Genomic DNA, 25665 nt, shown 5'->3' with positions numbered 1-25665 from the left:
CATCACAATGCGAGTATAAGTCATCTCCATTGTCATCTCTAGGTGGTGGTAAAATCAGGTTCGAGTCAGAACAAAAAGATGGAATCTCTAAAGGTAGGTTCCACAGTAGTGGAGATATACTGTCGGAATCAGGCTGTCCGGAATCCATATGTGCTACACTGGAGTCAGAGTATGACCTTGATCAGGGTTGAGATGGATTCAGCTCAGGTCGGCAACTGGCTGATTACCCTCTGGTGCTGGAGACGTTAGTATCACCATCAATGACAGCAGGTCTTAGGGAAGGAGAGGAAGTCGGCACCGGAGTGGGTGCAGCACTAGAGATGCGTTCTATGTGCTCAGACGGTGTCAAGGACTGACTTCCTGTTCGTAACCAGATTGGAGGCCACTGCAGATGTTTTGTGCCAGAAGGAGCACTAGAGGGAAATGCAAGTGTGACAAAAATATGTAGCATGGCCTCTTTGAAGATCTTGAACAGATGCAGGGTTGCCCATGGCCTGGGGCACTTCGGGCACACTAGGATTAATTGCGGAAATTAGTTTCTCAGATGGTGATTGCGAGCGAGATAAGAGGGGCACCCTGACGCCCTCTCTTTAGATACCGAGTAGTGTGTTGGGGTAAAGTCCTGCTTTGCTTTACGCTTCCTCATCGATATTGACTATGACTTACTGGATGATTTCAACGGCAAGGAAAACCGGTTGTGTGATGGGACTCGTGAGAGGGTCTGTGCCTCATGCTTGGAACAAGAGTTGGTCTTAGGCAGGCCCATGACATCTCCCTATGTTCGGTCACGTACAGCTTCACTTCACGGTCCAGGATTGCCTTCGAGGCAAGAGGGCACATGATTTGGAGTCAAGCCACAAGCTCAGACACCAAAGGCACACCTCGTGCTTGTCTGTTACCAACAACTGTTTTCTGCAGTCACTGCATGGTTTGAACTATGTACTTTTAATAGGCAACACTATTTTTTTGTGCACTGGATTTTGGTTGGAGAATTGTTAAATACCGATGAAAAAGGGATCATAGCTCCGGATCCACATTAAAAAAGCAAGGAAAGAAAGTAACTGACGTGAAGGAACAGGCGTGGTGCTTAAATGCGGCTCTGCTCTGTGAGTTCCAGGGTGGAACAAAGCCAACCCGGAGCCGCACGTACCAGCTGGCTGCATGAGGTAGTGCTGCTATGAATAGTTGCCGCATCCAGTCTGGTGCATGGGGAATATTCTAAAGGTGGGAAATCTGTGGTTAGAAGTATCCAGCACAATGCCTCTTCTGTTTTGCCACCTGCCAGTGGGAGAGGTCATCTGTGTCCATCCTCTCTTCCTGCCACTCCACAGCTGCACAATGCTGTGCCTGCAGCCTCTCACTGATACCATCTGTGAATTAGGTAAGCAGCCTTCTCATGAATACTTATTTTATTTTAAAAGTTTTATATAGCGCTAGCTTAACCCGTAAGTATCAGAGCGCTTTACATACACACAGTAAACAGCAGCAAGACATTACATAGTAGACTGGCAGTAAGGAAGCAGACCATAGAAACAAAAAAATACAGCATGGGCAAAAAAAATAAGTAGTGCAGCGGAGGAGGAGAGAGCAATAAAAGAAAAAGGCGAGAGTGACATAGTCCGGTCACCCACTATCCATGAATGTCCAGAGAGAGAGGAGATGCTGCCTTGAGCGTGCAGCTGTCTTGTACTTGTTGGGGGGGAAACATCATCACTGTGGAATGGGGATTTAGTCAAAGGCCTAACTGTTCTGAACCAGTCCATGGGTAAAGCTGCACTCTGTCTATTTGAAGAATTCTTACATGCTTTACACTGGAAAGGTATACACGATTAGTATCTCCTCTTGCTGTTTTTGCCATCGCATATCTGTGGTTGTAGGAGGAAACATGCTTTCGATCAGAGTGCCTCTCAAAAAGAACAAAACTTGCTTCCACATGTTCCATCATGGGCACAGGCTATACGAAGGAGTTGATTTCTCCCTCATCTTATCAAGACATTGAAAAGTATAAAACGCCATACGACCGTTACCAACCCGATGTCACCCACCCTACCATGTCTGAGCATGGAATGGTTTGAGGGCACCATAAACTGTGCGTTCAAAGTGTGTTTGTGGGTCGAAGTGAATGTGACACTTGTTGAAGCCAAAGACTGAATATGAATAGACTCCCCACTGATTTAGTGTTCCACAAACGCAAACATCAAGAAGAGTATGCCCATTTCATCTGAGTATCGAGGGCATACCGCTGGCGGCCCCAAGACAGGAGACTGGAACGTGCTGCCCAAACTAAGCTGCCACTGCTCTCACACATTCCACAGTTCATCCTCTTCAGAGATGGAGGGCCTCGTAAAATTTCCAAGATTAACCCATTATTTTTCCAATATATGGGGTAAGCCAGGCCATTCAACAGACCAGATGCAATGGCGAAGCAATGGAAGAGGTCTCAAGCGGCACCACATTTCTCTTAGTATTAATCACTGATCAAATAGATGCTAATAAACCTATGCTATTATAGAATTGAATCCTCCTAGAATCAAAGGGACATGTAGGGGTCGAATACTGCACATACTTGCCCTCTTTCTGAAGACATGATGAAATAGACCACATCAGAGATAGTTATAAGAAATTACACTAAAATGCAAAACAGATTCGATTTTATTCTCAGCGGCATCTGGACGTGGGTAAGAGGGTTCTATGGAAAATAGGGGTATGAAGACATTTGAGATAATTTATTCTGTCATTCTAATAGTGATTACTTTGTGTGCGTTAAGAAAGATGGTGATGTACATCATCACACAAACTTGTACAAATAAAGGCACTGCACAAATGCTTCCGCTTGCTAAGTTTGAGGATGATGAAGAATCGTGCAATTTAACTGTTGTAAAAAGTGCGGATTCCTGGAATAAAGGGGGATGCTGAGAAAGTGTAAATGTATATAGTCGTTGCCCTAATACCAATGCTTGTTACACATGTATGCCTCCATGTGCACCGATATCTTTCAAAGCCAAGTTTCAATGTTGTTCTTGTACTAATCAGAAGTGGTCTTTTTCTGTGATATGTATCCTATGTTTCATGATTTTTTTAGGCCCAAAACCCATTTTATTTTGTGTTGTATATGCTGTAAAATGTGTATGCATCTCGTACTTGAGCGTAAGCTTATTTTAAAAAAAAAAGTGACTTTCAGAAAATAGTGCGCCCATTAGTATGTTTATGTACCAGTATCTGTGTTTCAAGGTCTTTTCACAATATTCTAGTAAAATCATCCTGCTTTCTGCCCATTAGCTAATTTTGTTTAACTAACAGTTTCTATCATGTGTTCATGTTTTCACAGACCACCCCTTTACCATTTGAGAGGCATGAACCACCGGATAACAACAAAGAATTTTAAAAAGTCTCTATAAATAATTAAGAGAAGGCATGTGAACTCGGTGTGACATACACTAGATATAATATCAGAACATTCTGAATTCAGAGCTAATTTACTGTGAATCATAAAAAGATATACTTCAAACATCTTAGAGATAATTTCTGAGTGTGCTTTTAGAATGAGTGATTAAAGGAGCCGATGTTGAGAGTTACATGGATACCACTGAAAGTAAACAAAAGAAATAACTATGTTTGTTGGTTAAGTAAGGAAGTATGTTTTGTTGTTGTACACATTGGTCATTGTCCAATTGTTGTTTTTATTATTTTTTAAACTATAGCTGTATGCTATGTGTTTACAGAACTACCATAAGATCAAAATATTTTAATGCCCTGTAGAAGGTGGATGGTATAAGATTATCCCACTAAATCGAATCGACGATGTAGATTTCACAATCTACCTGGACTGCACAATTACACATGAAAAAGTAGTTCATCATTCCACAGTGACTTATAATGGGAGATGTGATTGTTTTTAAAGACTGATGAGCTGGCCTGCTTTCAATTCTTCTTTGGATATGTTTTAGCAAATACTTGTTTATTATTAATGAAATAAATATCCCAAAAAATACCTCTCCGTCAAAGAAGCAAGAGGACACAGCGGGGAGCTTGGCGGGGGTATAATATATATATATATATATACATACACACACACACACACACATATATACACACATACACATATATACACACACACACACATATATACACACACACACACATATATACACACACATACACATATATACACACACATACACACACACACACACACATATATACACACACATACACACATATATACACACACATACACACATATATACACACACATACACATATATACACACACACATATATACACACACACATATATACACACACACACATATATATATATATATATATATATATATACATATACATACATACACACACATATACACACACACAGTCTCTCTCTCACCAAGAAATTGAGACGCACCATTCCGTGATTTAAAAAGGCTTTTATTAGCGTGGTTGCAGCAACAGCACCTCCTGATGCATTTCGGTCTCTACTAGACCTTTCTCAAAGGACGAGGGTGCTCTGGCGTTGTGGGATGTAACGGCAAAACAGGTGGGTCTGATTGTTTTTGAGAGGTCTGGCCCTCTAGTGGATGCCTCGGGAGGCTCACAGTCTCTCAAAGCCTGCTGGTCTTCGTGGTTTAATGCCGTTGCTCCTATGTTGATTACAGGTGCCGGTTTCTTCATGCTGCAATATTTCACGGAATCCCCACAACCACTTTTAGGCTGTAAGGACACATCCAAGGTCCAGTCCTTGGAGGGCGCTCGCTTCCTAGGTATGCTTTCGCAGGTTACACAGGCAGCGGTCCAGGTTCGGGCAATGCGGCGCTCATTTGTGGAGGTGCAGTCTCGAGGCAGGACCAAGCCTCTAATTACCAGCACAGTCTCTCTCTCTCTCTCTCTCTATCTATCTATCTATCTATATACATATATACATATATATATATATATATATAATAAAGCTTAATTTCTACATGTGTGGTATCCATGGTAGTTGTTTACATTGAGCACAGGTTGATATGTGAAAGAGCATTATTGTAGACTGAATGATTTTTTGTTATTTCAGCAATACCTAGCGGAGCTCTGTTGTTTTGAATTGAACCTCCTGGACTGTAATGGGATCACAGAGTTCTTCTCCAAGTCTGCGGTTTACTTGAGGAGCTCTAGAGAGCCAAAAGTTATTTCTCCACCTGAATGGCATCTGCCTTACATAGATGAGTGTGAAAATTAGGACGTGTGCAACTGTTTGCTGGGTATATACCCAGGTTCTCGGCTATCACATAGTGGTTTTGGGTGGGTGGTTTGATTCTGCTTTTAAGAGCCAGGCGGGGAGGTTGTACGATTTGCCCACCTTGGAGTGAGAACGGGCAGTGTATGCTACCTAATTGAAGCATCAGTTTTTTTCAGTCAGGGTTGTCTCCTTTTCATGCAGTTTTCTCAAGTTGGTTTTCATGGTCAGGGAGGGTACCACCTGATGTTCAGTCTTGATGTAGGCTTACTTGACTCGGGCCAAGTCCCACTCTAGTTCTGCTGACACCAACCACTGCTTCAATACAGTACCCATGAATTATTACTTTAGAGTGACACTCGCTCCGTCATCCTTGAGACGGCTGCTCCAGTGTTTTTGTCAAAGTATTTAGGAGCGGGGTCGACAATGTTCTTCGCAGGGACTGGTCCTCGATCATGGGAGTCAGAAGTCGCCATGTGGGAACGGGAGAGGGGTTTAGCACCAGTCTGGGTGAAGCAATAGTGGGTTATGGTTAGAAATATTTCAACCTAAATAGACTGAAGGGGAGACCAGGTGGCAAAGTTCAGTGGTACATATCAACCTATCCTAGTGAATGCATAAGTCGCCAGTGGGCGAACAGAAGGAGTAAACATAGGAAGCAGGGTTGTGAATGCGCCATATTCCTGACAATGACCAGTGCAGTAGCCATTGGGCTGGAATACCGCCATTCTGCACTGACTGGGCTCTTCAGAACAGGGAGTGGGACCTACCAGAGCCACAACGACACCACAGTTAAAGTCCTTACCTTCCCCCAAATTCAGGGAATGTGTGCCCAGAAAGCCAGGAGTGCACAGAGTTCATCTTGGAAGGCTTGCTCAGAAGGGTGGGGGGATTAATGCTTCCCACAACTAAGGAGCACCGTCCAGTTTACCATTCAGGGAAACAAGTCTACCTTTGAATGAGATCATGTTCAGCATAATACCCCAAAACAGAAAGGAACCAATGGGAGCCGCAATTTATTTTAAGGCTGGTCTCTTCTGCTAGTGGTGAAAATATTAGATGTTATTCAGGATGAGGATCTGTTTATATGCCATAAAATCAATCCCACTTATCAAAAGAAATCCAGATGATGAAGTGAAAACGCCACTATTTGTTAGAGCTACACTTTACCTATTGCTGTTAAGGTCCTGGCGAACTCTTATGGATTACTGTAATGATCTGTTTGAGGGTGCTCTAAAAAGGATATTCAGGAGCACCATGTAGTGGAAAGACTGCTGTGCGGATAGTAGCTATCTATAAGTTATGTGCAAGTGTGAGTCCAGCACAGACGATGTTCCCAGGGGGCTTGGGAGGGGGGATACATCTGTGAGAATGCAGGGTGAGGAGATGTGTATAGTGTGAGGATATGCCCGTGTGACACTGGGGCAAGGCTCCAACACTACATCTTCCTCCTTAGCTAGCACCGGCTATTAAATGGAGGCTCGAACCTTAGGCCAAATTGGCCTCCAGAATAAAGTGGTGATGTGACAATTTGAAAAGGATTCAACCAGAACGAAGATCACTGAGGGTTGTGTACAAGTTAAGATCTATAAACAACTGCTGGAGAAAGAATGTGCCGGATTTTTTTTACCTCAGGCCAAAGTACATTAATGCATTCAAATCATAACACTTTGGACTTGTGTGGCACTGAATGCTCCTATGTGAGCTAGACCTAAACAGAGCTTTATGAGCTAGACATATCCGGTATAGTAGTGCTCTGGAGGCTGTGTAATGCACAACAAAGATCTCGTACCCCGTAAGAAGAAGCAGGCATGGCTGTGAGCACGGGAAGCTGGTAAATCAGCCGCACATGAGGAAAATACTAAAATGTTCTGGGAACTTGTTACATGGGGCGTTAAGGCAAGTCACAACTGTGTTGAAAGTACTTTAAACTCTTGTACTCCTCTGCAGATTGCAGATAACAGTGATCCTAACCTTAGCCTCGAAAACGTAAATACTAAAAGCATGCCGCTATTATTATGTTTTTGCTCTCGAGGTGACGGTTGCCATTCTATCTCAAAAACGCAACCAGACCCTTGGTCCAGACAAAGTTCCCAAGGACTCCTATTCCACTGACCTCCAAATGTGGGCTCTAGTGCAGGCCTCTGTGTTTAAATTTGTCTATGCCTCTAACTTCTGGAGATGAGCATCAAAAAGAGAAACCATCATAACCCAACCAACTCTTGCCCCATTCACTCCTTGAGAGAGTAGGGAAACCTTACCCCACAGTCTTACTTAACCATATGCAGATGTGGAGGGATAGTAAGTGATACTATTCTAAGCGAAGCCCCGACTGCATTCAGAAAAGAGTCGAGCTCAACGGAACAGGCCATAATTACTAAGTGACCAATAGATTTTCCTGTAGAGAATAAAAGTTTAAAAAGAGAGCAGTTAGGCGAGATGAGAATGGGTTGATGTTCTCAAAGATTTCAGTGCTGGGGACGAGGGGTGCCAAGGCATTCGGATGACTTTGAAAGGCACTCGCCTAGATAAAAGTAGCCATGGTGGGTGCCCAACTGAAGATGCAAGAAACCACTATGTAGTAATTGCCAGTTAAATTCATTGTACGTAAATGAACATTTAGTGCAGCACATAAATACACTATTTATTTTACATAATCATTATTAGCCATTGTAGTCTGTAATGTGTCATTTCATATCCATGTGCATTGGTCAACCGCCACTATATTTTTTAGCTGAATTTCTTATTTGATATAGATTTCACAAAATATAAAAAAAACATACAATTCTCATAATTAAGAAAACTACCAAATTAGTAACTCTGAAAATTAGAAAAGTCATTACAACCATCAGAAATACAGTGATCAAGCAGGAACTTGAATATTGTTCGTTTTTATAGACCATAGGGAAATGTTATAAAACATGTTGCAGTGACACGTAATTAATTGAACTTCTGAAAGTATTACTTACCACTGTTAGACATCTGAAAAAGATTGTTTTTCTCAAACTTCTTAAAAACGCTTCCTTTAATTTCAACAAACTGCAATTTAAATGCCAGCCATTAATGCATGGAACACAATCACAGGAAGTCTGAGGATTGCAGGTTACTAACATATTAGTTTAACAGCTGATTAATAGCACATTCACTGTGGTTTGAGACTGGTTTACATAGCATTCTCCTTTGTTGCAGCAATTTATAGGACCATGAGTGACTTTAAAAAGTTGTCCAACATATGGGAAAATAACAAAGTATGTGAATTTATAAAAAGGCATGTTACCAGTTGTCATTTTTCGCAATTTGTTATTTCTGTATTTTTACTGCAGCACCAGGTATATTTGAGCATATATGCGGGAGTTCTGTTATACCAGTACAAGAACTGTTCATACTTGAAAAGTGTTGAAACATGCAAGACAGGAAACTGTATAACTCGATGCATTTTTCGTTATACAACCCCTTCAATTTTAAATCTTGTTTTTCAAACTCCTACGTTTGCTGTAATTATAAACTATTACAAAAGATATGGCAGTAGCGAGGGCAACTTCCTCCTGCCCTATAGTGATGGGCGGGAGTGCATGCAGATCCAAAAACCGGCTTTGACTTCAGTACACTGAGCTGACATGATTTGTCCTGTGCTAACCACAGGTTAGGGGCCACAGTCACACTGCAACCAAACTCTGTGAAGTGGAGATACTTCAGCGATGAGTTTTCTCGGGCAGTAGCAGATGAAGCTTTGCAGGCACATCACGACCCTGGTCACCAAAGTCCTGTGCTCATCAACAGCCAGGATCCACCAAGTGAAGGTGGAAGGCCAACCAGCATTGAACCCAAAACGTTTTGTGAACGAAAGGCGCTTAGAGTGACGGGGGTCTGTCACTTGGACAAGAGGCTCCAAAACCTCAGGGGAGAGGGGCGCTTGATCAGTAAACCACCAAGATATGCTAATACATGCACCCTCTGCTCATATGGAAGGCCCGCCTCCACTATTATGACCCAGACCAAATGGGTTGACTTAACACTGCTATGATATGCTGCTATGTATGAACCACTGATTTTGAAACAGCAGCCTAGGTAGTTATGAGCAAGCCAACATCGACATGTTCCAGAGAAGAGAGACACTACAGCAATGCACTTATAGATATATAGAACAACTTACATTCCAGTGAGGTTGCCAAGTAAGTTAAGCAATCACTTAATTCTATTTAGTTAGGATCTTCCAAAGTAACGTTAGGAACTATTTGGTCTAAATTTGCCTTTCTTTTCATGGGAGTAGAACAGGGAGAAGATGGTGCCGGAAAGTATCAGACATAAAAGCAAAGGTGGACTACCTGGCTGCCCTGATAGCAACATACCACACTTTTTCCAAACTGGAGGGACATAGCTTAGCACAAATAAAAGGCTTCACAGCTTGTGTTAGGGTGAAAAATGTAGAACCATGTTGTTGATAATCCCTCAACCCAGTTTAAGGGAAGCAGTAAGTTAGAGTTGCACAACACGCCTATGACAGGCATTGACTTATACTTCACATAAACAATTCTTCATTTATATTTTAGCCACACACACACTAAACATTACACAGTTTACACACTAAAATAAATGATTACCAACACTGAATTTGCTAAAACCCTTGATATAAATCCCACTTACGTTATTGGACATCATGATGGTCAGCAAAGACTTGTTGTGGGAGTTGAACGCTACATTAAGAGTCGTTGCTTGAACCAGAATAAGAATGGCATGTAAAACTGTATCATCAGAGGTTAAGGAAACTGATGGTGACATGCATGAGTGACGTACACTTAAAGCATCGATTGAAAACCTAACAGGCTACAAACAAGTAAACAGCACATTTATTAACTTATGGTTTTTTTTTTGTCGTCGAAAGCATTTGAGTAGCGAGCATTTTTTTTATCGCTCAAGAATAGGCAGCCATTTGGCATTTTTTATACAGTTTACTGACAGATATTAGGTTGCCACCTTTCCTAGAGAAAAATTCCAACCATTTGTTCATATTTTAAGATTCTGCAAAGGCTCGAATATGATACTTAAATAGAACTTTCTATAAAATAATCTGTTTTCAGTTCAATCCAATAAACTCTTTTCAGCACAAAAAGGCCATAAAAGAATCATAAATACATCACACAATAAAAAGATCACATGTAGACTAGCAGCAAGAACAATGTAAAGTGCAATAAGCAATAAAGGGCTAGCATTAAAACAACAGACATGGATATATCATTCACTTTGCAATCTTAAAAACACTATAAACATATCGATGCCGAGTGCCCCTTAGAAGACTCCGGGAATATAACAAAATAAGCAGAACTGCAGCATCGCTTTCATACACTTAACCCTCCATAGATGTTCTACTCCTCACTGCTGCTTTAAGGAATGGGCAAAAGCAGTGACAAACATCAGTGCTACCTAGCATCTGAAAGTAGAGTAGAGCTACCCTGCACATGTGAAATCCAAGAGACTTGAACATTTGCTTTAAAAGGATTGAAATCAAATCTATAAAATTTACAAAAAACATGAAGTGCAGTAACGTTTACTCAGAGAAACCTCCGATGAACTGTGAGGAGTATCAGTACCACGTGATTTCGTAAAACAAAAAAAGTCACACAATGCCTGCTTTAACACGAAGCAGAAGAGATCTAAGAGTTCTCTCCCAACGGGTACTACAGTTAAGTATGCTGAAAAGTTGTCAGGGGCCAGATGAATATAATAATCTTTTACAGAGCTTTTAGTAAGTTTGCAACTTAGCCTTTTAGATTGACAGTGCCCAGGGAAACTGGCCTTAACTTTCAGTAGATCACCTTTACCAAGGTTAGTGGGTACCTTAAACATATCAGGCAGGCTCAGTTCACTCAGGGCTTACGAGACTTAACCCAACCAAGGCATAGATAGACCCCAGTGCTTAATTTGAGCCAGTGGTTTTGGGTGCTCTCCATCGGCACTTAAGCGGCAACACCGGTACTTATGGCAGTCTGCCACATGGTGGCGACGTTTGCCTAATTTAGAAATGAAACACAAAAACAGTTGTCAAATTATTCCATTTACATTAAAAATGTCTAACACCTGCAGCACAAGCCATTCAAATCTCTGGGGGCCTGGAATGGTCCGAATTGTCCTGTCTAGAAGATTTTGTGACAAAGATTGAGGTAATTACGACAACTCAGGGGGATCACAACCCGATAAACATGACCTTAAGTTTTACAGACAGACTAATCTATGACCACGCCCAGGGCACTAGAGATCTAATAATTACCACTGATAATCTTCGATTGGTGTGGCATAGATAATAGAGCAGTGTTTGAAAGGATGGTAAGATCTTATCCTGATTTGATCGACACCTGTTTGACATATAGAGAATGCAATCGGCATGTGGTTGGCGCCTTTACACAGCTTTGCTCTGGGATTAAATCGCTACTGGCCAAACCAAACAGGAAGCCTAACTCAGACGCTGGATGGCTTAATGCCGACTGCTCTGCAGCCAATAGAGCCCTGTGAAGGGCTCTTGTCACTAAACCCAGGAATAGCACTCTCATAGCATCACTCAGGTTAAACTAAAGGGATCAACTAAAACTAGAAAAGATGAGATTATTAAGGACCATTGGGACAATCTCGTCCGGGCAAATGCTTTAAAAAACAGTAAGGGTTTTTGGCAGGCAGTCAAAGGCATGAGATCTTTGGGAAATACAATGTTACCCATTAGTTGTAACATATCAAGCGAGTCGTGGGAGAATCACTCTAGTAAGATCTACGCTACCCCGGACTCAAGTTCAATCTGTGAGGCCCCTATTCCAACTATTAGGCTACGGATCGAACTATCTGAAGTTGAAAAAGCAATAACCCAGAGCCTGGCACATAAAGCCCCTGGGCCTGACGGCCTCCCCATTGATCTAATAAAGTCACACCGACTTTTGGGCACCATTACTTTTAAAAGTTTTTAACAATTTGATCAATTCCCCTATACCCCAAACCAATTATAGTACTAATTTTTAAGAAGGGGGACCGATCTAACCCAAGTTGTTATAGGCCGAACTCTTTGATCGATAACACTTTGAAAATCTTAGGGAGGGTACTATATAATCGGATCAAATCGTGGGCGGAAGAATGCCAGGTTTTACATCAATGTCAATTGGGGTTTAGGAGCAAAGTGGGCACTGTGGAACAATGCCTTAACCTCAATTTGATTATTGGCAAATATAACAGCCAAGAAATCACCTCTTTACCTCGCATTCATGGACCTCACGTCGGCATTCGATTTTGTTAATAGATCCCGGCTGTGGTCCACCCTCTTAGATTATGGATTGGAGGAGTCTTTGGTCTCCCTTTTAGCATATTTGCATAGAGACCTACACGCCAGGGTCCCCATTAGTAGGGATGGTGAGGTTTCCGAGGCCATTAAAGTTGGTAGGGGCTCAGGCAGGGTTGTGTCTTGGCCCCCCTCCTATTTATCTTATACATCAATGATTTAAGTAAATGCTTGCTTACCTCAACTAAGGACATCACACTCATTAACGGTAATAAGATCCCAGCATTGTTATATGCCAATGATGCTGTACTAATGGGACGCACTCCAAATGCCTTACGCGTACTGGTTAATGGCTTTGTAGAGTTTATGGCCACCCTGGATCTGTGTACCAATTTCAAAAAATCTTTTTTAATGACGTGTGGGTCTAAAAAGTATTTTAACTCGCCTATAGTTTTAAATTCAAACCGATTACTGAGCACTCGCACTTTTCCATACCTTGGTTTGGGTTTTTCATCTAATGGCTTCTGGAATGAGCATGTGGCCCATTGTAGGAGGAAGTTCACCAACTCCAATAACACCATACTTGGGATTCCCAAGCCAAAGAATATTGAGGTGGTGTCTTCTATTCTTAAGATCTATAGACTTCAATGTATACCATTCGCAACTTATGGTGCGGAAGTCTGGGGACACACGACTAGTGGTTGCATCCAGGGTGAAGAGAATAGATTCTGTCGTAACCTCCTTGGTGCACCTATTTCCTCATCCAAGTATGCAAGCCATAGTGAACTTAACCTTCAACACATAGAAGATTATATCAAGGCCCGTCCCACGTTATTTTGGTTGAGAATTTGGAACAATCCCGCAGCAGCACTAACTAGAGAGATCATTTTAGATTGTTTGAATTGTGACAGGGGGATGTATATACCATGGTTGGCTGCGGTTCACAGTGTAAATTCGGAATATGTATTTTTAAATCCCTTAAACCTTAATTCTATCAGTAGCAAATCCCTTCAAAAGATCTTGTACTCTTCATATAAAAAAAGATAGATTAAACATAGAATGTAAAAAAACTTCAGTGGTCAGATATATGGAAATTGAGAATGTGACACGAGGGACATCGAAATCTCTGTTAAGACCAATCGGCTGCTGGGAAAGGGGTTTACTTTTTCAGATAAGGATAGATGCTATGAAATACATGCTGTCATTTCCATTGGGTTTTACCAATAATCTTGACTGTTTACCGTGCCCCTGCAACAATCAACACAAACAATCAATGCTGCACTTTTTATTTTTTTGTTTTTATTATTCGTTTCTTACCAAAAGATTTTTGATTCCATACTTTAAAGCCTCACAAAATATTGATTACAAAGCTGCTTATGGGAGGGTCTTAGATTTAAATGATGATGTATTAATCTTCCGGGTTGATTCGTTTTTGAAAGCTGCAGTGCGTACTCGTAATTCCATGCAATCCTGTTAAAATTTTGCACTTTATTGTAACGACTGGCTAATCATGAATTATGTACTTAATAACTGGACGACCATATCTATTTTAATGTGCTTTTATGGATATGATGTTTTTATCCGAATAAAGTTCATATTGATTGATTGATTGATTGATTGATAATGCCATTGCCAGCGCTGGCAGGGGCAATGGGTGGGGTAAGTAGCAGTGGGACCTGTCGTGTGGCCTGGTACTTATTTTTTCAGAAATTGGGCACTGATAGACCCTTTTCCAGTTTGAGTATTCTAAGATGATATCCCTATTCAAGCTAGTCTCGGTCCAAATGCTAACCCAGAGCATAAGTGGAGGTAACCAGGCCAAAAATGAAATATTCTCTCGAAATGAAATATACTCTAGGTTTAATTCAGAGTGGATGATAAAGTGAAAACTAGTAACTGTAAGGGAGAGGAGCCTCCTGCAAGTACATTTTTCCTTAACTTGCAGGGCGGCAATGTTAAAATATCCCCACACCTCGGGAACAAACAGAGCAACAGGACACACCGAGATGTGTATATATTCATGTGGGAGACAATGCGCCCCTCCCCCCTCCAACCTACATACTGTGATAGATGGAATAGTACTTCTACATTCCTACTAAGCTTAATTCGAGAACAACTAATCTGATGCTGCCAAGTGCCCATAGAATTGAAATCAAAACCCAGATAACTAAAATCAATCACACTACCCAGGATTTGGCCTCCTGCAGCCAAATTGGTAATATTTTTCCTACCAAGGCCAAAAATCATTATATGTGGCTTTCCGAAATTCATGAGAAGATTCAATTTCCTCATGAAAGTTACAAAAGAACCCACTAATAAATGGAGAGCCTTGGGGTGCATGCCATAAGCACTGTATCATCCACATAGAATAATGCAGGTGCGGATCGACTAGCTATCCTTGGCATGTCTATGATGGCCTCCCAAAAAAGCGAGTTAAGTTGTTGATATACAAAATGAACAACAGCTGGGCCAGAATACATCCTTGGCAGACCCCTCCCTTAATGTGGATAATGCCCGACATTTCCTCCGTTGGACCAAAACGGACCCTCGAACTATTGTTCTCATGAAGGTTAAATAAGAAATTCACCAAGGCCATATCAACCCGTAGATCTAGGAGCAAAAGCCATAGCTGGGTTCTGTTCACACAATCTAATGTGGATGACGAAATCCATGAAGGCCAGGTACAGTGGAATCTTTGCTACAAAATAGTGTACTTTCCAACTATCAAATGCAGGTTTAAAGCACTGTTCCACTGTACCTAGCCCTGGGTGAAAACCAAATTGGTGGTGACACAATGTTATGTGAACTAGCCCAAGAACTCAGTCAGTTAAAAATCACCCTCCCAGTAAATTTGACAGACTGTGAATGAGGGAGAGAGCGGAAACATTTTAGTGACATCTGATCGCCCTTCTTAAATATAGGCAGAACGGTGGAGAGGGCCCAAGAAGGAGAAATCTTGTTGCCCTCCAGGTTATTGAATATATTCGTAATTAATAGACCCCATTAGCTCTCATTACATTTGATTAAAGCCATAGAGACTCCATCCGGTCCTGGTGCTTTACCACCTGGGGTTTGCTGAATGGTTACCTCCACCTCAGTCACCTCAGTTTGCCTGGTAATGCATCCAATAAACTATCCTCAGATTCCATAGGATAAATTGCACTAAAAGATGAGAGCCATTCAGGGCCCGCAGCATTGCACTGTGATAGGGAAGGAGACGGAGCATCCCCCTTGTCTGAATGTTTTGACCACATTCCAAAAGAATATACTTCGGTTTGATAATACGGGCCTTTCTAAGCACTCCCACTCCTTTTTATTCAAACCCTCCCCCCTCTCCCTCAAAGTACTCTTATAGAATTTCCTAGCTGCACTAACATTTGCAGGTTTCTTGGTTTGGATTGAAGTGCCTTTCTTAGCCTGAGATTAGCTGTGGAACAGTGTCTATCAAACCACCGTGGACTCTGGGGTACGCAAATTTGGCTCCATTAACAGGTTCTTAATACATGTACATAGCACCTCGTATGACTAACAGAGCTCCCATGCTCGCTTCTGCCAGGCAATCGAGAAAAACCTCAAGATGTGCCTTCAAAAGTGTTCTGAGAGTTATCCCTGGTTCTTTTAAATGCCATACTAACTCAAGACCATCCCTACTCTGCTGGGAATCAGGGATGATTTTATCAAAACTATCTGTCCGTAGCACTGGGAAAAGTCCTACTACTGCTAGGCCATTATTATCCCCCACACCACGTCCCTCCACTCTGTTTCAATAAGTGCGCACTGTGAAAATCTAGAAGAAAAAATGCAGGTGACAAACATAATGCATTACTGAACCGCTCCTGGATATGGTGGCAAAAACCATAACCCCCCCAGACTTCTAGATGACATCAGAGAGGTCAAGTGGGGCCAGAAACTGCTTTAACTCCTTCCCTCTGCTATCAGATTGGCTCCAAAGTACTTCACCAAATGCCCCTTAGGGACATTTGCCAATTTGGTGTTAAAGTGCCCGCAGAGTATGAAATGAGGCTGTGAGGGAAACCGGGCTTCTAGCGGCTTGATGTCCCATAGAAATGAAAACAGTTAAAGGTGGCACCTCCAAACTTAGAAAAGTTATTATAAAAATGAATCAATGTACAAATAAAGGGAACTTTGTGTCCCTAATAAGTAGGACGATAAAGGCCCAGCTTCCTGAATTGATTATGGAGATATCCACCTTAAGATTCGAATTCACAGATACAGAAAGGCTGCCCGTTTCTTTGCCACGAAGAGACGGAGTAGCAAGACAAGAGTAGCAAACAAAACCTTTGCAAGTTGGGAAACAGTAGCCCAGGTTTCCTGTAGAGCAATAAAATCATATCTGGTGACAACTCCAAGCCAGGCTGGATCTGTAAGCTTCTCCTAAAGGCCAATGACATTACAGCTCAGGAAAGAATATTGATAATTAAGAATGCTTTGCTCAGAACCTTTCGTAGAGGATGCTTCCTCTGAGGGTATTGTTACATCCAGAGAAGACAGGTGCACCAAAGTAGATTAAAAGATGATTTATTCTCAGGAATAAGTACAGCACTCAAACAGCCAGAGTGTCAATCTGTCAAGCTCCAGACTTCAATTGACCAGCAGGAGCCCCAACATTCTAACATTGCTAAGCAACTAGAACATAGTTGAAAGATGCATAAAGCAACACTGCTTAAAAGATGTACAAACATTTCCAATAACTAAGATAAAACAGTAAAATAAATAAACAAAATCATAGGATATAACACACCTCCTCTTCTGTAAAAACAAAACAAAGATTAAGTTACATAGTCATTTAGATACTTAAGAATAGATTTCAACCTGGAAATAACTCTAATGGAAGAGTCACTCGAGATAAACTCAGAACAATCTGAAACATCATTAGAAACTATTAAATCATCATTTTCTAATAACGCACTACCTGTAGAACTGATTAAATCATTTGTACCATAAAAACCCTCATCAGAGTGCAACATTAGATCAGATTCAATTGAAGTTCCCATCTTACCATTTGCCACTTTAGCAACACGCCTGTTGCTCCACCATTTCCCACCTGATACCATGACAGAATGTTTACCTACTTTAACAATAGTGGTCTCGGGATAAAATCTTGAACCTTTTGCTTTACATGGTCTCCTTATTCTAACTTTATCTCCGACATTAAACCATTCTTTTTTAAGATGTTTACTCTCATCATATCTGATTTTTGACTCAATTTGAGATTTTTCTACTATGCTTCTGACTTGATCCAAATTGAGTACATTTCCTTCACACCTGGTTTTACTCACCACCCATTCAGGAGACAGTTCATTGAAAGATTCTCTCCCTCGCAACATGGCAAACGGAGTGAGTCCCGTTGTGGAGTGAGGAGTGTTATTATATGACCACACTATCACTCACCACATCTTGTACCAGTTGACCTGAAGAAATGGCTAACTGCACAGAATCTTTTAAAATGCGATTCACCCTTTCCACTAAACCATTACCCTGTGGGCTATACAAAGCAGTGGTTAGATGTTTGATTCCAAGATTACTTAAAAAATCCATCATGTTGTGTGAGACAAATTGCACACCATTGTCTGAAATAAGGTAACCAGGGACACCTTCAGACCTAAAGAGTTTTGTCAAAAATTTGATTACATTTTCAGTTTTGGGATCCCTCATGAATTTAAAAGACACCCATTTAGAGTGGTAATCCACAACTGTTAAGATAAACCTAAAACCTTGGTTCAAACCTCCAACCGGCCCCAAAAAGTTTATGCCAAGTTTTTCCCAGGGATTTTTGGGAAATTTAACTGGAGATAAAGGAGAATTAGCTGTGCGTAATGATTTTTCGGCATGAGAACACAACGCAATTGTTCAATAATGTTTCAACACAAATATCCATGACAGGCCACCAGTAATGCAACCGTAGTCTTTTCTTTGTACTAGTAATTCCCCCATGCCCCTTGTGAGCCAAAGCAATTACTTTATTTCTGATGGAGATAGGAGGGATAAGTAAAGATCCCCTCATGGCAAGATTTTCTTCAAGACTCAATTCATCCTTAATTTTAGAAAAAGGAATCATTTCCTTGTCAATTTGACCTTCTCTTGGCCACCCATCAGATACAAGTTTCTTCAAAAGTATTTGAGAATTATCATTTGCCGAAGCTTGTAACCAATCTGATTTAGAGATAACCCCCTCTGTTAATCTTAGACCTTCAACCAAGCTCACTACGACTTCTTTATCATCAAGAATAGTATCACCTTCTGAAACATTTAAAGGACACCTTGATAAAAAATCTGCTTTAAAGTTTTTCCCTCCAGGAATATGCCTCATTACACAATTGAAATCATATAGTTTTGAGAATAGGCGAACCAATTTAGGACTGGCGTTTCTTAGTCCTTTATCATTCCAAATAAATATAAGAGGCTTGTGATCAGAAATAAGTATATACTCTCTACCCCATAAGTAGAAAAATGTTTAACACACCAGACACAAGCCAGAGCTTCTTTCTCTATAGTACTGTAGTTTTTTTTCAGAGGAAGAAAGTTGCCCAGACGCAAAAACAACAATATTTTCATTGCCATTAGCCATTTGACTAAGTATTGCACCCAGTCCAGTGTTACTGGCATCTACAGTAATATAGGAAGTAAGAGCTTCATTAAATGGCTTAAGTGCGGGAGCACTTATGATCAAATCTTTTAATTTTTCAAAGGCTGTATTTTGTGCATTCGCCCACACAAATTTAACTTTGTTCCTTGTTAAAAGTCTTAAAGGTTCACTAATGAGGGCAAAGTTTTGGACAAACCTTGAATAAAACTCGCTCAACCATAAAAATGACCTCAATTGATCCTTGTTGGAGGGTTGAGCACACTCTCGAATGGCCTTAAGGAGGTCTTGCTTTGGACTGATGCCTTTCTGTGAAATAACATGACCTAAATATTCCACCTGATCAAGTAGAAATTAGCATTTTTGTTTCTTGACAGTCATGCCATGTTTGTTTAGAATGCCTAATACCTGATCTAACTTAACAAGATGTTCTCGAACAGTATTGGTGGAAATTAATATATCATCTTGGTAAGCCAGCACATCCTTAACATTACCAAAAAGTTGAGACATAAATTTTTGAAAGACCGAGGCCGCTGAGGCCAGACCAAAGGGTAGTCTTAAAAATCTAAAAGGACCAAATGGAGTATTAAAAGCGGTAAGATCCCTAGACTCATCATTCAGCTCAATTTGATGATACGCCGCTCTTAAATCTATTGTGGAAAAAACTTTCGTACCTTTAAGTTGAGCAAGCATGTCTTGAATTCGGGGCAAGGGAAAACAGTCAATCTGGATATTCTTGTTTAACGATCTGAGATCAATACACAACCTAATTTCGTCACAATTCTTTTTAAGAGCAACGACGGTTGGAGAAATCCATAAGGAAGAATTGATCTGTTCAATCACACCTTCGTTGCAAAACTGATAAAGATGACTTTTCAGTTTATCTCTAATACTTAGAGGGACGTGTCTAACCTTATGAATTATGGGAATAGCATCCGGTTTTAATATTATTTTATGTTCAAATCCCTTGACTGAACCCAATTTGTCAGAAAAAACAGCCTGATGTTTATTAATAATAGTGTCTAACGAAGAGGGATCAATGGTTATAGAATTAATACTCTCAGAACGATCTAAAGAAATGGGATTATCAATACCTGGTCTTAATATCATTTTAAATTTCCCTTGGTCCTTCCAGCCTAAAATATTATAACCTTTTTTAGCAACATAAACCTTAGTCAATTGTTCTATCTTCAAAAGTGAGATTATCAACAAAATACCCCATCATCTCAATTTCTTGCCCATTGAAGGCCACTGTATGTATATCAGGCGATATTAAGTCCACCCCTCACCATTCTTTAAAAAAGAATACATCTGAAAGAATGGTAACCGGAGATCCAGAATCAACTGTGACGATCACTGGAACATTACCAATTTTTACATAACAAACTCGATTAGCACTATCCAAATCTTGTTGTGAACTAAACATATCAACAGATAGCAATATTTTCTTTACAGAATTTTCTCCTCTTATCAAATGTACTTCACTGGAACTCTCAGTTTCAACATACATTGTTTTAGATTTGAACTTTCAAACTGAAGTAAAATGTCCAATTTTCTTACAATTGGTACACTGCTTCTTTAAAGCTGGACATGTAGGAAAATTAGCGAGATGAGATTTTGAGCCACATTTAAAACATTGAAGGGACTTGTCGGACTTTTTCCATTCACTTTTGTTAAAAGGTTTTTCCTTTTCTCGATGTACTGCAGATTGTGATGTTTGTTGTGACACCTTGTTTACGGTTTCTGAAGTGGAAGGTTTATTATTGCCAAGTTCTTTAGAAGCTGAAACTGACCTTTCAATACCTCTTGCTATTTCTAAAGTCTCAATGAGTGAAGGATTCCTACAACACAGGAACTTCATTAGAGTGGCAATTAACGACTAATTGATCTCTCAAGTATTGTTCAATAGGACCTTCGAATTCGCAAGTAGCAGCTAGCACTCAATTCTGCCAAGAAGGTGTCAATATTCTCATGTTCTCTTTGTTTGAGTATAAAACTTGTGTCTTTCAACAATAATGCTTGGTTCATCTTTGAAGTGTTTTTCTAATCTGAGCACTGCCTCAGTATATTCATTCCAATCGTCTGAAGGCGGGCGAATAATTGGAGGTTGATGATCAAAAATCCTCTGACCCTCTGCACCTAAAGCATTATATAATATGGCATTTTTCCGAATGGGAGAGAATTTAACACTGTCAATAGCAATGATACTGTTGAAAGACTTGTACCACTGAGGCCATTTTATTTTAGGACAACCAGGTTCTGGAAGAAAAGGAGCAGGAAGAATCGCTGTTTGAATTGCATGACAATTAAATGTAAATAGATCCTCAGAAATATTAATAAGTTGCAAAAGAAAATAATAATAATCAAGTTTAAAGCACTGTGGCTAAGCAAATATGTGCAAAAACAGCAGTAGTATAAATGATAATAAATACAACTTAATGTATAATATCAAATGCATCAACTTATTAACCCCTTCCATGCTGGTGACGAACCCCAGCCGTCACGCTCCACGGTGCTCGTGTGCTGATGACGGCTGGGGTTCGTCACGGTCCCGCCCTGTTCGTTTCGCGTCGCACACGGGGGGAATCGCGGCTGCACGGAAGGGGTTAAATTAGTAAGATATTATTCACTTTAATATTAAAATTAACTCTGAGAGTCTTACTTCGCTGTGCCCATCAGCGTGATGAAAGGCAACAGGACTGTGAAGGAACATACCATATTGTTACAACTGTGCGCATCAGCGAAGGTAATGCGCAGCTGAAGACAAAAACCAAAGCAGAGGTGAATCGCTAAGTGTTGTTTTTTTTAAAATATGAGTTTCCAAGCTGTGCGCATCAGCGTATAATAAAGACGCGCAGGAAACTCAAGTTGACACCCGTTGCTAGGATATCATCAATATGGCCGTCACGTTGCATGATGACGGAAGCACTGTGAGGTGATGAGGTGAGACACTGCCAAACACCGTAGCGTGAAGACGTGCAACGATGCCATAGAATGACGATGACTCAGCAGAGAATTCCAAAGAAGCCGGGATGGGAGAAAATGTCAGAGAAATTCCAAACAGAGCCAGTAAGCATTTTGAAGAAATTTAAATGTTGCGCTGTGTTTCTTGAAAGATTCAAGCGTCGCACTGGGTTAAACAATAATGACTCATTGCTGTACAGTTCGTAAATTGGTTAAAATAGCAGCAAATAACAGTTTTGAAGAAAGCAATAAGTCGTTAATCACAAAAGGAGTAGATGAAATATTCTTGAAGATAAATCAGTAATTTCAAGATGTACTATTTCCATGAACCTGCATCGAAGTACTTTGATGAATTAAATAAGTACATACAGCGAAGCTTTCAGCAGAGCTTGCATCGAAGTACTTTGAAAAATTGTGTGTGTGTGGCTCTGTGTGTGTGCCACACACACACAGCCAGCCACACACACACAGCCAGCCACACACACACAGCCAGCCACACACACACAGCCAGCCACACCCAAAGAGCCACACACACACAAAGAGACCCACACACACAAAGAGCCCCCCACACACACACACAAAGAGCCCCACACACATACACAAAGAGCCACACACACACACACAAAGAGCCCCACACACATTCACAAAGAGCCCCACACACACAGAGCCACACACACACACAGAGCCACACACACACACACACAGAGAGCCACACACACACACACACACACAGAGAGCCACACACACACACACACACACAGAGCCACACACACACACACACACACAGAGCCACACACACACACACACACACAGAGCCACACACACACAGAGCCACACACACACACAGAGCCACACACACACACAGAGCCACACACACACAGAGCCACACACACACGCACACAGAGACACACACACACACACAGAGACACACACACACACAGAGACACACACACACACACACAGACACACACACACACAGACACACACACACACACAGGGCCACACACACAGGGCCACACACACAGGGCCACACACACAGGGCCACACACACAGGGCCACACACACAGGGCCACACACACAGGGCCACACACAGAGCCACACACACAGAGCCACACACACAGAGCCACACACACAGAGCCACACACACAGAGCCACACACACAGAGCCACACACACAGAGCCACACACACAGAGCCACACACACAGAGACACACACACAGAGACACACACACAGAGACACACACACAGAGACACACACATAGCCACACACACACACAAAGAGCCACACACATAGCCACACACACACATACACACACACACACACACACACACACACACACACACACAGAGCCACACACCTCTTCTGCTTGTGGTGACAACACTATGGATTGATATTTTTGTTGTTGTGGTTATAGGGACTGCCAGTAGAGCTGGTCATTTAGCACCCTGCTCTGCTAGGTTCCGTTGTTTAAAGTGAAATGGGTCATTCCTATGCAACTTGTAATCGGTTTCATGTAAGGTGAAACCTAAAATATTTCTTCAATGAAATGAAACGTAAAAGTTTTTAATGAACACGGGCTTTTGACACCCTTCGGGTCTGGTTCACAATAGATAAAACTGCAAGTAAACAGGCACACAGTATTCGAATGGGTAAATTCCCTTGGAACACCCCCCCCCCCCTCCTCGAGCTGCCGCGGACCTGACACTCAATTACCGACACCTGCAAGGGAAGTGAGGCCACGCCCACCGCCCATGGCCACGGCCCCCCTACAGACTATTTAAGCCGCGCTGTAACTTGCCCGCATTAGCCATCACACAGAACTCCTGAGGCGGAAGCCGGGAGGATTTGATCGCTTTTTAAACACGGTTTAACTTGTTGTTGTTTTTAAATACCTGTTCGTCACACTTGCACCTTGGAGCACTCCCCCCCCCCCCCCCTCCTCGAGCTGCTCGCAGTCATCGCGCAGCCGACCTGAACGCTGCTGCGGACCTGACACTCAATTACTGACACCTGCAAGGGAAGTGAGGCCACGCCCACCGCCCGAGGTCACGCCCCCCCCTACAGACTATTTAAGCCGCGCTGTAACTTGCCCGCATTAGCCATCACACAGAACTCCTGAGGCGGAAGCCGGGAGGATTTGATCGCTTTTTAAACACGGTTTAACTTGTTGTTGTTTTTAAATACCTGTTCGTCGCACTTGCACCTTGGAGCACTCCCCCCCCCCCCCCCCCCCCCTCCTCGAGCTGCTCGCAGTCCCCGCGCAGCCGACCTGAATGCTGCCGCGGACCTGACACTCAATTACCGACACTTGCAAGGGAAGTGCCCGAGGCCACGCGCCCCCTCACCTCCCTCATAAGGATGTGCACTGGCCGGACGCACAGCGGATGCGCGCTGCGGGCGTGCCAAAGGAAAGCCCGTCCGGGCCCAGCCGGCCCTAGGCCCCGATTCCATGTCCAACTCCACCCGTAATCGCCTTAGCTTTAGCTATACTCAAGGAGACCTTCTATCCCTCAGACCCACTAATAACGTTAACTGTCACTATATCTACAAAGGGGAGAAATCCTTCATTAATTGCGATCCCTGCAGTCAAGTCCACTCCAAGATGGGACACCACGCCCTGCATCTGGGCCTTCTGAACTGTAGGTCCCTCCCGAAACATTCCCTAGAGATAAACCTCCTCATGCAGGATCACAAGACAGACAAACTGTTCCTCACGGAAACGTGGCTAACACCCAACTCGGAAGCCGACATCGTTAGCGCCCTCCCTCAAGGTTTTCTAATTTACTTCCAGAACAGACCCCTCGGTAGAGGAGGTGGCATCGCCATAATATATAGGGAAAAATTTGTCGGTAGAGCAAAAAACGGCGGCGTCGAAGACTGTGAGAGCTGCCACTTTACTTTACAAATTTCACCCACAGTCTCCCACTCCAGCCTACTTGTATACCGCCCACCCGGAGTCCCGACTCGGTTCTCCAGTGCCCTCATAGAAACCGTTACGACTCTGGCAGCCTCTACCCCGAACTTCATGATTCTGGGAGTTCTTAATCTCCACTTCGGGGACCCCCAGGACTTTGCAGCATCCGATTTTCTCCTCGACCTCACTTCATACGATTTGAAATTAATCAACTCAGAGGCGACTCACAACAAAGGGCACCTACTTGACCCTATTTTTACCAACATCCACGAGCTGAGAACCACTCCCCCTCTCCCACTCCCGTGGACAGACCACTTCCTGGTCCCACTTTCCTGGCAAATCAGTGCCCCGCCTCCCCAACCCCTCAAGACGCGAGTTAGGGATAGAATTTGGTCCAAACTTCCGATTGAAGAGTGGTCATCCATCCTTAAACAGGCCTATCCCCCCCCGCACTTGGCCCAATAACTGCAGATACGAATTCGAAAACTGGCTCACTTGATTCCATTCTTCCAAAAAAATACACCCCGAAAATGGAAAAGAGGATCAATCCCGCCCCTTGGTACACACCCGAGCTAAGACTACTCCGAAAAATATGCAAAAAACTGGAGCGCTCCTGGAGGAAAGACGGAATAAAATCCAGAAGAGACGAATATCGCATCGCCATGAGAACTTACAAAACAGCCCTGCGTGACACCAAGAGGCAATTCTTTAATGAA

The 25665-nt window shown here is 42.1% G+C and overlaps 1 protein-coding gene across 1 annotated transcript in view; it reads right to left on the bottom strand.

Annotated features, from left to right (window-relative positions):
* TAPT1 (transmembrane anterior posterior transformation 1) overlaps window positions 1-25665 on the bottom strand; it is a 620835-nt gene that overhangs the window by 302691 nt on the left and 292479 nt on the right. Inside the window, exons 6-7 of the mRNA XM_078678446.1 lie at window positions 9857-9954; window positions 8182-8251 (exon numbers count right to left, since the gene is read on the bottom strand). Of these exons, the coding sequence (XP_078534572.1) occupies window positions 8182-8251; window positions 9857-9954 (168 nt within the window). The remainder of the gene's footprint in view (window positions 1-8181; window positions 8252-9856; window positions 9955-25665) is intronic.

The sequence above is a fragment of the Lissotriton helveticus genome, chromosome 2_2, assembly GCF_964261635.1.
Source record: "Lissotriton helveticus chromosome 2_2, aLisHel1.1, whole genome shotgun sequence".
In the NCBI taxonomy this organism is placed as follows: domain Eukaryota; kingdom Metazoa; phylum Chordata; class Amphibia; order Caudata; family Salamandridae; genus Lissotriton; species Lissotriton helveticus.
This window is presented reverse-complemented; position numbering and strand designations above follow the sequence as displayed.